Genomic DNA, 13,643 nt, shown 5'->3' on the forward strand with positions numbered 1-13,643 from the left:
AAGTGTTTAAGTGCAGGTGCCTATAGTGGGATGTAATTGTGCACAACACATCCTGAAGAACAACAGTTATTGTACTACTCCCGGGGGAATTCTGCACCTCTGCGCAATGCAGAATTTTGCAGAAATTAATGTTGGACGCACAGAATTTCCTTTTTTCCCCATAGAATGGGTTGCGGAAATGTTGGGTGCCACTAGGGGCTGCTGGACCTGGCAGAGCCCAGCTTGCAAATGGAAGACATGGCTAGGTGGGAGGGGGAGGAAACTGGAGATTTCCCAGCAGGTGCAGTTCCCAGCACGCTCTGAAGGAAGGAAGCGGCGCACATGAAACTCTGTGCAAGCCCAGCATCAAGCTGTTTCTCCCTCTGGATCCCTGGGTGGGGGGGGGAAGGGATAGAGGGTGTGAGTGCATGAGCCGGGGGGGCCCCCAGCTGGGCTCTGGGGGGAAGAAGGAGGCAGAAAAGCAAGAACCGGGTTGTCGTAGGGGTTTAACTTTCTGCTCCTGGGGGAAATTTTGTGTGCGTCTCTGTACTGTTACAGACATACTTACTGATAGGTATTTTGAAATAAATTACCAAAATAATTGAAACTGGAGTGATTATATAGTGTTATTTTGACAAATAAAATTTTCAGAATTTTAAAATATTGTGTGCAGAATTTTTAATTTTTTTGGTGCAGAATTCCCCCAGGAGTATTTTACAGGTAAGTAACTATTTTTACTGATTGTACCAAAAGGAAAATTAATTCATCCAAAATACTGAAGTAAAGTGTATTACTCCCAACTGCTGCCAAAGCAGTGGCTGTTTTGGCCTTAATGGCAGCTGAAAGAAGAATCTCTTTATCTAAGGTTAGAAAGGCTGGTATCACGCCAGTAATAGAAAATACTGTAAGTATTTTGAAGTTATCTGTCTAGTTCTTGTGTTACAATACAAATGATGTTTTTAAAATCCTCCTGGTGCCTGCTGACTCTCTCTTTGTTATTAGGCTGTCTTACTGATGGATGCTGAAAAGCGTATCCGGTTATTGCAGTTTGTTACTGGGACATCACGAGTGCCTATGAATGGATTTGCTGAACTTTATGGTGAGTTAAAAATTGAAGGTACTTAAAGATGTTTAGCACTAAAATCTCTTTATTGTTGCTCTTTGAAATGGGTTGGACCAATCCTGAGTAGGATAATGTGCCAACAAGAGAACCTGTGCACAATAGGGGTATTACAAGATGGAAGTTTTCACTCCAATGTCAGTTGAATTGCTACTTCCCGACCCAAAAAACCTATGGAGGCTTTATGACAGCAGCTGTGGAGGGCATGTTCTTGCTCTCTGCAGGAATAACCTTGATAGGGTAAAGAGTGCGTTTGTGGCTGCTGCTGTGCAGATTGGAAGCCCACAAGTACATCACGTTGGCAGTGTTAATGTGTACTTATTTTGTGGTATTATATACATTGCACCTAAAATTAACTGTATGGAATAATGAGTAGACAGTATTTATAAATATAGGGCCAGATACTTAGCTTCTTTAACTTAGACTTCACTGACGTGAAAGTATACCAATTATATAAGCTGAGGATTTAGCCTATAATTTTGCAAACATTTAATTTTGAGTTATAGTATTTAAGTAAAAAGAAAAGGAGTACTTGTGGCACCTTAGAAACTAACAAATTTATCTGAGCATAAGCTTTCATGAGCTACAGCTCTGATGAAGTGAGCTGTAGCTCACGAAAGCTTATGCTCAAATAAATTTGTTAGTCTCTAAGGTGCCACAAGTACTCCGTTTCTTTTTGCGAATACAGACTAACACGGCTGCTACTCTGAAACCTAGCATTTAAGTAGTCTACCTAAAATTCAGTGCTTAAACTATACTTGTGGATTTTTTTTCTCTTTGTCTAGGTTCAAATGGTCCTCAGCTGTTTACAATAGAGCAATGGGGAAGTCCTGAAAAATTGCCCAGAGCTCACACATGGTGAGTAATGAAAACATAAAATTAAGGAGTTTATGGATTGTTACACTGCCAAGAAAGGATGGATCTGGTGACCAAATTTGACAGGAATATACTCTATCTCAGGATCATGTCTTTGTCCTATAGAGACGGTTTTCTATAAAATGGGATAATCTCCAACCTTGTGCATTCACTGCCACAGTTCTAAACATTCAAGGAGTTTAGAATTATCTGCTCTCAAACTGCAGCCAGCATGAAACCGACAAAATTCCAGGAACTAGACAGCTCAACTTCGGTCTGTTCTAACTGCTTGTCTTAGTTTCCAAAAGATTCTTTGTTTAATCCTGTCCTTCAACATATTAAAAGCTGATCTATGTTAGAAAACTAATAGGTGCAAACTCCTAATGTAGATGCACTTAAGCCACTTTAAATCTTTTGTATATTTTTATTTGGGTAAAGAATTTCTGTTCTGTACGACGGTGATCCAGTTGTCCCTTGAAGTTGGGAGACATTTCTCTTGAGCTATAGCTGATCTGTTTTAATGTATCTGTTGCACTGAAAGGATTCTACTTGAAAGCCTTTTCACCTTATTTCAAGCAATTGCTACTCCTATACAAAAAGAAAAAGGAGTACTTGTGGCACTTTAGAGACTAACAAATTTATTAGAGCATAAGCTTTCGTGAACTACAGCTCACTTCATTGGATGCATTTGGTGGAAAAAACAGAGGGGAGATTGATATACACACACAGAGAACATGGAACAATGGGTTTATCATACACACTGTAAGGAGAGTGATCACTTAAGATAAGCCATCACCAGCAGCAGGGGAGGGGAAAGGAGGAAAACTTTTCTTGGTGACAAGCAAGGTAGGCTATTTCCAGCAGTTAACAAGAATATCTGAGGAACACTGGGGGGTGGGGTGAGGTGGGGGGGAGAAATACCATGGGGAAATAGTTTTACTTTGTGTAATGACTCATCCATTCCCAGTCTCTATTCAAGACTAAGTTAATTGTATCCAGTTTGCAAATTAATTCCAATTCAGCAGTCTCTCGTTGGAGTCTGGTTTTGAAGCTTTTTTGTTGAAGGATAGCCACTCTTAGGTCTGTAATCGAGTGACCAGAAAGATTGAAGTGTTCTCCAACTGGTTTTTGAATGTTATAATTCTTGACGTCTGATTTGCGTCCATTCATTCTTTTACGTAGAGACTGTCCAGTTTGAACAATGTACATGGCAGAGGGGCATTGCTGGCACATGATGGCATATATCACATTGGTAGATGCGCAGGTGAACGAGCCTCTGATAGTGTGGCTGATGTGATTAGGCCCTATGATGGTATCCCCTGAATAGATATGTGGACAGAGTTGGCAACGGGCTTTGTTGCAAGGATAGGTTCCTGGGTTGGTGGTTCTGTTGTGTGGTGTGTGGTTGCTGGTGAGTATTTGCTTCAGATTGGGGGGCTGTCTGTAAGCAAGGACTGGTCTGTCTCCCAAGATCTGTGAGAGTAATGGGTCGTCCTTCAGGATAGGTTGTAGATCCTTGATGATGCGTTGGAGAGGTTTTAGTTGGGGGCTGAAGGTGATGGCTAGTGGCATTCTGTTCTTTTCTTTGTTGAGCCTGTCCTGTAGTAGGTGACGTCTGGGTACTCTTCTGGCTCTGTCAATCTGTTTCTTCACTTCAGCAGGTGGGTATTGTAGTTGTAGGAATGCATGATAGAGATCTTGTAGGTGGTTGCCACTGTCTGAGGGGTTGGAGCAAATGCGGTTATATCGTAGAGCTTGGCTTTAGACAATGGATCGTGTGGTATGATCTGGATGAAAGCTACAGGCATGTAGGTAGGAATAGCGGTCAGGAGGTTTCCGATAAAGGGTGGTGGTTATGTGACCATCGCTTATTAGCACCGTAGTGTCCAGGAAGTGGATCTCTTGTGTGGACTGGTCCAGGCTGAGTTTGATGGTGGGATGGAAATTGTTGAAATCATGGTGGAATTCCCCAACTAAAACCTCTCCAACGCATCATCAAGGATCTACAACCTATCCTGAAGGACGAGCCATCGCTCTCTCAGATCTTGGGAGACAGACCAGTCCTTGCTTACAGACAGCCCCCCAATCTGAAGCAAATACTCACCAGCAACCACACACCACACAACAGAACCACTAACCCAGGAACCTATCCTTGCAACAAAGCCCGTTGCCAACTCTGTCCACATATCTATTCAGGGGATACCATCATAGGGCCTAATCACATCAGCCACACTATCAGAGGCTCGTTCACCTGCGCATCTACCAATGTGATATATGCCATCATGTGCCAGCAATGCCCCTCTGCCATGTGCATTGGCCAAACTGGACAGTCTCTACGTAAAAGAATGAATGGACACAAATCAGACGTCAAGAATTATAACATTCAAAAACCAGTTGGAGAACACTTCAATCTCTCTGGTCACTCGATCACAGACCTAAGAGTGGCTATACTTCAACAAAAAAGCTTCAAAAACAGACTCCAACGAGAGACTGCTGAATTGGAATTAATTTGCAAACTGGATACAATTAACTTAGGCTTGAATAGAGACTGGGAATGGATGAGTCATTACACAAAGTAAAACTATTTCCCCATGGTATTTCTCCCCCCCACCTCACCCCACCCCCCAGTGTTCCTCAGATATTCTTGTTAACTGCTGGAAATAGCCTACCTTGCTTGTCACCAAGAAAGGTTTTCCTCCTTTCCCCTCCCCTGCTGCTGGTGATGGCTTATCTTAAGTGATCACTCTCCTTACAGTGTGTATGATAAACCCATTGTTCCATGTTCTCTGTGTGTGTATATCAATCTCCCCTCTGTTTTTTCCACCAAATGCATCCGATGAAGTGAGCAGTAGCTCACAAAAGCTTATGCTCTAATAAATTCGTTAGTCTCTAAGGTGCCACAAGTACTCCTTTTCTTTTTGCGAATACAGACTAACACGGCTGCTACTCTGAAACCTACTCCTATACAGAAGCTGTTAATTTTCTATCAAATTTGAAGGCACTCATTAGTCTGCAAATTGTCTTAAGCACTGGCAATTAAACCAGTGTGCTAATGAGATGGAACTGTTGTCTATAACCATTTTAATCCCTTCTGCTAGAAGACTTTTTTGTGTCTCAAATATAATTTACCTTTTTCAAATGGATAAGGGCTTAATCTTGCAAGGTACAAAGTAGTGGGACCTGATCCACCACATCACTTGAAGCACGTGACTTAAGTGCTTTGCTGTATCGGGGTCAGAGCACTTGTCACCTTTGATGAACAAGCCCCAAGTCCCACATTTTGCCATATCAGTATTATGCTGGGTGAATCTTCTGCCTGGATCGCTTTCCCTCTCACCATAAAAATACTAGTTTTAAATTAATATGACAACACTTGTAGGTGTTAGCATCCTAAAGTTTGCTATGTCACTTGATAGAAATGGTGAGCTTTGAACAATACAGAATAGTGCATGGGACTCTGTTTACAGTGAAAGGTAGACTGTGCTTCTGATTGGCACAAGGGGGGGGGAACAGTGCTTCTGATTGGCACAAGGAAAAGAACAAAAGTGCCTTGCACTAGAAGTACATTACTAGCCTGTCCCTTATTTCGTATGTATTACAGAATTATTACCCCTTTTCTCTTTCTGTCTGAGAAACTAATGAATGGAAACAAATACATGACGTGGGAAAGAGGGACTGGCAACGGTACAGATAGAGGGCTGATATCTTTTTCTTTCAGTGCTAGGATCTACTTCAGAAATCTCTTGTTCCCCTCCTCCCTCTCTCCCCCAACCAGTACTATTTTTGCAGGCAGCTTTTACTCTCATCACCACATGCTTGGATTCAGTTTCAGTGAATGACTTTTATTCTCTTCCTTAAAAAGTGGACAGAATGAGTTCTGTGAAAATCTGTGAGCCAACAAAGCACAACCACAGAAAACCACACTGTGCACAGGAGCAGCTGATTCGAAAAGGCTCCATATGCCCCTGCCATGTCAGACGATTCACTGAAAAGTGGACGCCCTAGCCCAATTGACTTAATTTAAGTTAGTCAGACACATCCATAAAACTCAGATGACAGGAACTGAGAATCTGTGAAGCAAAAAAAGAACCAAAAGATTAATTATTTTGAATGCTTTCCATGTATGGAAGCCCTATAAAATAAATGGGGTTTAAATTCTTTGGTGTGCTATAGAAAATAAATCTTACAGCATTTAATAGTAATCACCTTTCCATAGGTTTTTGAACCATCCTACAGAATTTTATAGCAGGAGGCTGAACTTACTTACAGAACAATTTCTGTTATCTATTAAATTATCAAAGATGTTTTCAAAAAGCCTTCTCTCTGGTTGTGGTTGCTGTTCCCACTCCTCTAGAGGGAAAATGAGCATCTGACCTTTACATTCAGTGTATCTCTGCTGAGTCTTTGGAACTGATGAGGCCTCCAAATTATTTGACCTCCATATACTTTTTTTTTTTTACTTTAAATTGATTATCAAATGATACTTTTTCCCTCTTCAATTTCAGCTTTAATCGCCTTGACTTACCTCCTTATGAATCTTTTGAAGATTTACGAGAGAAGCTTCTCATGGCAGTTGAAAATGCTCAAGGATTTGAAGGAGTGGATTAAAACAGCTACTTTTTTTTTTTTTTTTTTTTTTCCCCCATCGAGCAAGTTCTGCTTGAACTGTTGAATTTGCCTAATGGACATTAACAAGTGACAATGGCAGAACAGTTGCACAATGTTGGTTCATGGAGCAAACTCTTCTACAGTGCAGTTGCCTAAATTCAGAAATTTGAACTACAATCTGTGGATAACATTTCTGATATTTCCACAGTAAATCACCAACTGGTTGACATGTACTCTAATTTCAGCAGGACTTGTTCTATTTATGTTGTGCCTCTGTAGGCAAAGCCCTTAATAAATATTTTACATACTTTCTAATGACAATGAATGGAATTAATCACTTTACAGGTATAGTATTACAACTCATGTTTACTTTTTAAATGATTTAGACATTTTCAGATTTTATTTCATCACAATTAAAAATGTCATCTACTTGGAAAAATGAGCATTTCTTATCTTAATTTCATACCAGACTTGATGCCAGTGGCATTTTTACTTTCAAAATGCATTTTGAGCCTTGTGTCCCCAACCTATCAGAAAAGCTGGAGTAAATGTGAGAAATTTTCTGCAGATGGAATATATTAATGGCAAATCTAAAAGCTTTTCATTGAGCACATTAATATGTTCTGTACCCAGAACAAAAAGGATAGATTGGATGTTACATTTTTGTATAAATCAATAGAATAGTTACAAGCTGAGAGAGGATCATAACATAGCATGCCAAATTTCACGGTCAATAAAAAAATCACCTCATTATTCCTTGGTAATATTTATGTGTACTAGAAAACATTTTGGGATAGGGTTGGCATTATCAATATAGGAAAAAATGCTTAACCCTGTCATTAACTTTGTACAGTGATTCTTTTACTATTCTTTCCTCTTTACTATTTGCAATGGAGGCATTTTGAATGAAACCTGGCACTGCTTGATTTGGAACTGTGGAAACCAGATCTGTTTTGTCTCCTATTTGTATGCATTTGCTAATGATACCTAAATAACAAGGGTTTTTTTTTTTGTTTCTAACTGCACCAACTCTAAAGGCACTTTATGTAACACATGGAGGTCATATCTGTTTTTTATCATAAACATTAATGTGATTATATTCCTTCTCACTGCACTTGTCTTTCGGGTGCAATATCTATCAATTGTGAATTTGGCTGCTGCTGCTGTATAAAAACCAGATGTAGAGCTGGGCCTGCAGACATGTTCTCACCTATTGTTTTTGTGATTTTTTTTATTCAATCACAAAGATTTATTTAATATATACAGTTATCTAATCAATTTTGTTACCTATGACATGTTGCATGCTTAAACTATAATGCCTGAGTTGTATCTGTTGTGTGATAGATTAAAGGCAAAAGAGAAGACTTGCATTTGATCCACTGAAGTTAAATGGTTAACATAGCAGTAGGGTAGGCTTGAGGGTATTCATTCAGCAATTTGATTATGTTCAGCTTTGTGAGTTTTTGTTCACCTACATAACACACTTCATTGTTTTTTCTAAGAACCCGACTAACACTTATTCACAAGCAAGATTACAGGGGGTGCAAAAATAATTGAAACAATTTCACCCCTTATTGCCAAGAACTGAGCTTTTTTTTTATTTTATTTTATTATTTTTTTTAGCACATGCAATCCACTGCCAGCAATGTGTGTGGCAGCAGTTGCAGGCAGGGAGTGTAATAATTATTATCTCTAGTCATAAGAACTAATTTAGCAAAACTCAGCTTTTGTTTGTCAAACTTTGCCTGGCTTGGGATGCAGCCTCAGTTTGCTCACAAAAATTTGAAGAGTCAATAGATGCATGAAGAAGCTTTAAACCTTCTAATTTGAATGTAGATTAAGGTTAATTTCCTTTCTATATTAATTTTATTGTCAGACATTCCTTTTTTCCATCTGGTGAGCTGAAAACCTAGACATGAGAATGAAGTGGGCTGGATATGACTAGATGTAAAATACTATATTGATATCCTCTTATGCTTTTAAAGAGTGTGATCTGATCTTTCTAATATATATCTACATGCCAAACTTCTGTAGCTAGAACATGGAATTGCCTTTAAAAATCTGTCATATTCCATGGTCAGTTTTCTTTTTAAAAACAATGTCTTAATTGGAAGAGTTTTTGTACATTTGGAGGTAACATTTTGCTTCAGTGCCATGTAACAGAACCTTATTCCAAGGACTCCTATGAGTTTTTGCTTTAGACTTGAAATATAAACTAACGCTTATGTAATAAGGGATAATGTAGTCGAGCAGTTAGGCTGGGGGAACTGGGAGTCAGGAGATTTGGATTAAATTCCCAACTCTGCCATCACTCTCACTGTTAGTCCTTGGTTGAGTCATTTAAATTCTGTGCCTGTTTCCCCATCTGCAAAATTGGCTTCAGATCTGTGTAAAGATGAAAGGCTCTATATAACTGCAAAAGATGGAAAATGGAGCATAACACTTTAAGATCAGGCTTTTAGAAAATTAGGCTAACGTCTTTTCAGATCCACTTACACACAAACTAAGAATAGAAACTCCAAAAGACTTCAGTATACATTATTGTATTGAGGTAAATTCCTGTTATTAAGGAGAAAATTTGTATTTTTAATCACTGAAAATACTCATTGTTGGAAAATAAGTACAAGAAATGTTTCTCAAAAAATATCCCCCAGCCCCTTAGAGTCCAGAGAACTTAAACCTTACTGTAGAAGTGAGTCTGTCCCTTTTTGTCAGGGTCTCTAAGAGACCCCGGTATTCCAGCAAGTAATCCTGGCTATTACCAAGGTAAATTTATAATGTGAAAAGTGAATTGTTCAGTCTAACCCCTTTATTGCACAAAGCCTTATGTGTTGCATATTACAAGTCCTTTTTCGTTCGCTCTAGCTAACAGGCAGTTCCTGAGCAGCACAATCCTTGGCCTGTCTACCCTTGGATTTTAGCCACCAGTGAAGCTGTATTGATGTAGCTGCACTGGTGCAAACCTCTAGTGTAAATGCACTGTACCAGTGCAAAGCAGATGTTGCACTAAGGTAACTTACCTTAGTGGCTAAAAACCCTACTGTAGAAATGTCCCTTGTGTCAGCCAAAAGGCTGTTATCACTTGTGGAATCTGTTCTTTAAACCCAGGGAATTGTCTTCAGTTTTGCGAATGATTTGTCTGAGGTCCAGGTACATAGTGCTTCATCAAAACCGCACCTACAAGAGAGTTTGATTCTATTCTTCAGATTACTTTGTAACTAAGAACTGTATATGTTGAAGCTGTTTTTGCATTGACTATTATGATATAAAGTTGACTTCTTGGAGTTTCTGTTCTAATACACTGAACCTCTTACAAATTCTTCTGGAATTCCTGACGTATTTGAAGGACTCTTTCAAGGGAAAGGTGGCTAAATGTCTCTTATTTATTAAACCTTAAGTAATGAGGATATTGCTCCATTTCGACTTGTGCTCTAACTTGGTGCCTTTCTTTACTATTCAAATTCTGTATTCACATTCATTCACCCAGACTATGTATGAATAGTTCACCCCCTTAATCATAAAACAGATACTTTTGTAGAATTTGTATTTTTTAAAAGATTCTATCTGGCCAAATTATTGTAATTTCTTGCTCACATCAAGTCTTTTATATCTCTGGCTCGCTTGTAAGATAGGTCAGTTACATAACATAATTCCAGCATTATTCCTAGTTGATAGAAACTCATTATGACTGGACCTAATGTCTTCCTGAAAATTTATCTTCCTTTTGTCTTGCCACTGAAGTTAATCCAAAAAAAAAAGGCGAATTTGTTATTTCATTCTATTTTATTTTTAAATCTTTCATCCTAGAGGAGACATCCCTATCTCTGAACTTCTTGTGCAGGGAGGGCAAGCTGCGTGCTCTCTTGTAATATTTTCTGACAAACCAGCAGAGGATGCTGCTCTACAGACTAATCAAGTATCTCATCACCCTCTCCCCTCAATCTCCACTACCCCAAAAGAAATCCACTACCTCTGTTATGTGATTAGCCTTTACTGATTGGTGATCGAGACTGCAGAGTTCTGTATCATAGCTGCAAATCTCACTTCTGAGACACAGAATCTGTTCATATACTTTGAGTGAAACCGTGGCCTTGATGAAGTCAATAGCAAAACTCCTAGTGACTTCAGTGGGGCCTGGATTTTGCCCTTTGTGTTCTGGAATTTATAACCGGGAGGAATAAGTGACGCATTTGGACCACTTTTTCATATATATGTACAGTATACCCAACTATATACAAAACTGAATTTTTAATATGTAAGATGAAAAAGGAAAAAAACCCTTTTAATTAGCAGAGTGGATGTTTTACAAGCATGAGGGTGTTTTTAATAGCAAAAGTCTTTTCTTTTGCTTGTATGGAATTTTGGAAAAGACCTCTCTTCCAACATCGGTTAGACGTTGCACTAAAAAGCGATGCATGTTTGAAATGCATGGGGAAATTGTTTTGATAAAACTGGAATGTAACCCATATTAATGTTACATATCCCTCAGGTCTGTCATACTGCACACATAACCTTACATTCATATCACATGACCACCACAAACCATATTTAATCACATGCCTCTATACTTCTAAGCCATCTGGATTTTCCTACATTGCTCTTTCATTTAGAATGTCATGTTTTCCTCTTTCAGTTAATGTCCGTGTAGCTTTTGTTCTTTTTTACCACTATATACCCACGTATAGCAGTACATATATGTAATGCATTTTTATACTTCTTTAATCAATTCTGTGTTCAGGATTGGCTTCTAAAGAGGACTGTGAGCAGTTTGTCTCCAATGCAGCTTTAGGAAAGCCATGCCATAGTGAATACATTATGATTTTCAGAACCCAAATAAAACCACTAGAAGGTGATTTTGCTATGCTCTGTGTTTGTGAACTTATGACCTTTATTCAAATTTAAACCTGAAATGACTACTTCCAAAGGTGAAAAATAGTTTCAAACATTCCAGATGAAATTCACAATCTTTCGTAACTTTTTATTGTAAAAGCGCCTGAGAATGAGGCTATTTAAAATTATATTAAACTACATTAAAATTGATTTAAAAAAACAAACTGAAAACTTCTACTTATAAATAATGCTCATTTTCACAATCAAAATAGCTTTAAAGTATGGTTGGATTTGATACACAGTGGAAAATGTTTTTTGTTTTTGTTTAAGGACAAAATCATTTTTTCCATTTATTTTCTTAAGAGAAGTGAAGGAAATTGTAGTTTGTTTCCTGACAGCAAAAGATCAGTGTAACAAAATGAGATTGTTGTAATGAAATGATGCAACTTGTTAAATATTTAATAAAGAATTATGGAAGCTGGAACATTTTATACTTCAAATACATGGTCTGTCTAATTGGAAGTTTGTTGTATTGTGTTAAAAGGATTGTAACTTCCAGCAAAGTTCGAGGGGGGGGGAGGGGACGCAGGGAAGTAAACAATGGTAACCAGAGCACCTATGTACAATTTATCTGAAGCATTACTACCATCCAGGTACTGCATCTCTTTTCTTGATAATTACTACTTGACAGTTGTTGACTTGCAGAATTAACGCATGGTTAGTATGCACACAATATACTGTTTAATACCATGGCATTCCTTCAAAAGAATGTGTTAAATATGGAACCTCCTTCCCCCCACCCCCACATCTCCCTACCCCAACTCATGCACCAGTGTTAAGCTGTTTTTAATAACAAAGAGTAACTTTTGTTAAAATTATTTCAGCAGATGCAAGAAGTGAGCCCTTTTGATTTTATATTATTCAACTTTTTCTGTAGTTACTTCCAAGCTTTATTTTGTGATTCAACATACCTACAGCAAGTATACATTTTTAATCCTGCATCTGTGAACAATCTTTACAAATCTTTCCACTGTAACTATTCAAATGTAGGTTTTGAACAAGAACACAAAAATATGAACATTAAATGCAATTGTGTGCTGCTTTTATCTCATACATATACTATCAAGTTCCTAAACATCTATAAAAGGAAACTTACTATATGCACTTTAAATAGAGCATGCTAACTTATCTTAGAACATAGATTAAAAAGAGAGATGTCTTAATTTAACAACCAAGCCTATATTAGTGCTATATAGCTCATCCTCTTTTGTACCATGTGTTTCAGTGCCACAATTCAAATTCAAAATACAGCAGTACTAAGTAACTAAATTCTTGGCCACTACCTGTAACATAGATGATGTGCATTACAGTTGCCAAACAGGAAAGGCAGGAAGTTTGGACAGGGATGTTCTTTCTTCTGTGTTTGTACAGTGCTTAGCACAATGGGATCCTAGTCCATGACAAGGGCTCCTAGGTGCTGCGGTAATACAGCAATAAAGAAAGAGTAACAGAGAAATCAGAGCTCTTGGTTCAAGCAAGACACGCTTCTGACTCAGCAGACGACCTTGGAAATACTGTACCTTCCTCGACCACTGTCACACTCTCTGTCCCCAGTACTGACGAGCAAGGTAGGAGGCGTAATAATGAGAAAGGGAGATGTATATGTGCTCAGTAGGAAGTTAGTCTTTAAAACTAAGAATAATGTAGGGTTGGGGCTCCCTTAAACTCTCCTATTGCTGCCCTGAACTTGACTTCAAATAGGTGCAGAGGCCGCTCAAGACAATCTACCACCCAAGGCAAAACTTCAGTATACCAGTCCCTCCCATCACCTAGAACAGAGGCTCTCAACTGGGGAGTGTATGCATTGGGCTCTCTAGGGGAGTATGGCAAGCTTTCTGATGGTTCAGTGGTTATAGTATAAGGGGGTGGGGGGGCATGGTAAGCGCCAGGTCTAGCACCATGAAGGTTTGGTCTGGCAGAATCAGCCACCCTAGGCAGCTGCCTAGTTAGCTTATAGCTAGAGCAGCCCCTGGGCAGACCCCCTCAGCTGAGTCTGGAGGATGAATTTGACTTACATCAACATTGCAATTAGGTGCCCTGTGGCCTTCTACCATACCTTCCAATTAACCACAGCTGAGGGATCGCACAGACAGTGCAATTTCATTGTCGGCTCAGGCTCATGCTGGGTTGTATATCATTATCCAGGAGTTGGAGGAGGATCTTGGGAAAAGATGGACAATGGGCAGAAACA

At 38.8% G+C, this 13,643-nt stretch overlaps 1 protein-coding gene across 1 annotated transcript in view; it reads left to right on the top strand.

Moving 5' to 3' along the window:
• The window catches only part of NEDD4L (NEDD4 like E3 ubiquitin protein ligase), a 366,011-nt gene extending 354,119 nt beyond the window's left edge, over positions 1 to 11,892 (top strand). Inside the window, 3 exon segments of the mRNA XM_038403055.2 lie at positions 982 to 1,078; positions 1,885 to 1,957; positions 6,460 to 11,892. Of these exon segments, the coding sequence (XP_038258983.1) occupies positions 982 to 1,078; positions 1,885 to 1,957; positions 6,460 to 6,562 (273 nt within the window). The 3' untranslated portion in view covers positions 6,563 to 11,892.
• Positions 11,893 to 13,643: the final 1,751 nt, after the last annotated feature.

Source organism: Dermochelys coriacea, chromosome 5, assembly GCF_009764565.3.
Source record: "Dermochelys coriacea isolate rDerCor1 chromosome 5, rDerCor1.pri.v4, whole genome shotgun sequence".
Taxonomy (NCBI): Eukaryota; Metazoa; Chordata; order Testudines; family Dermochelyidae; genus Dermochelys; species Dermochelys coriacea.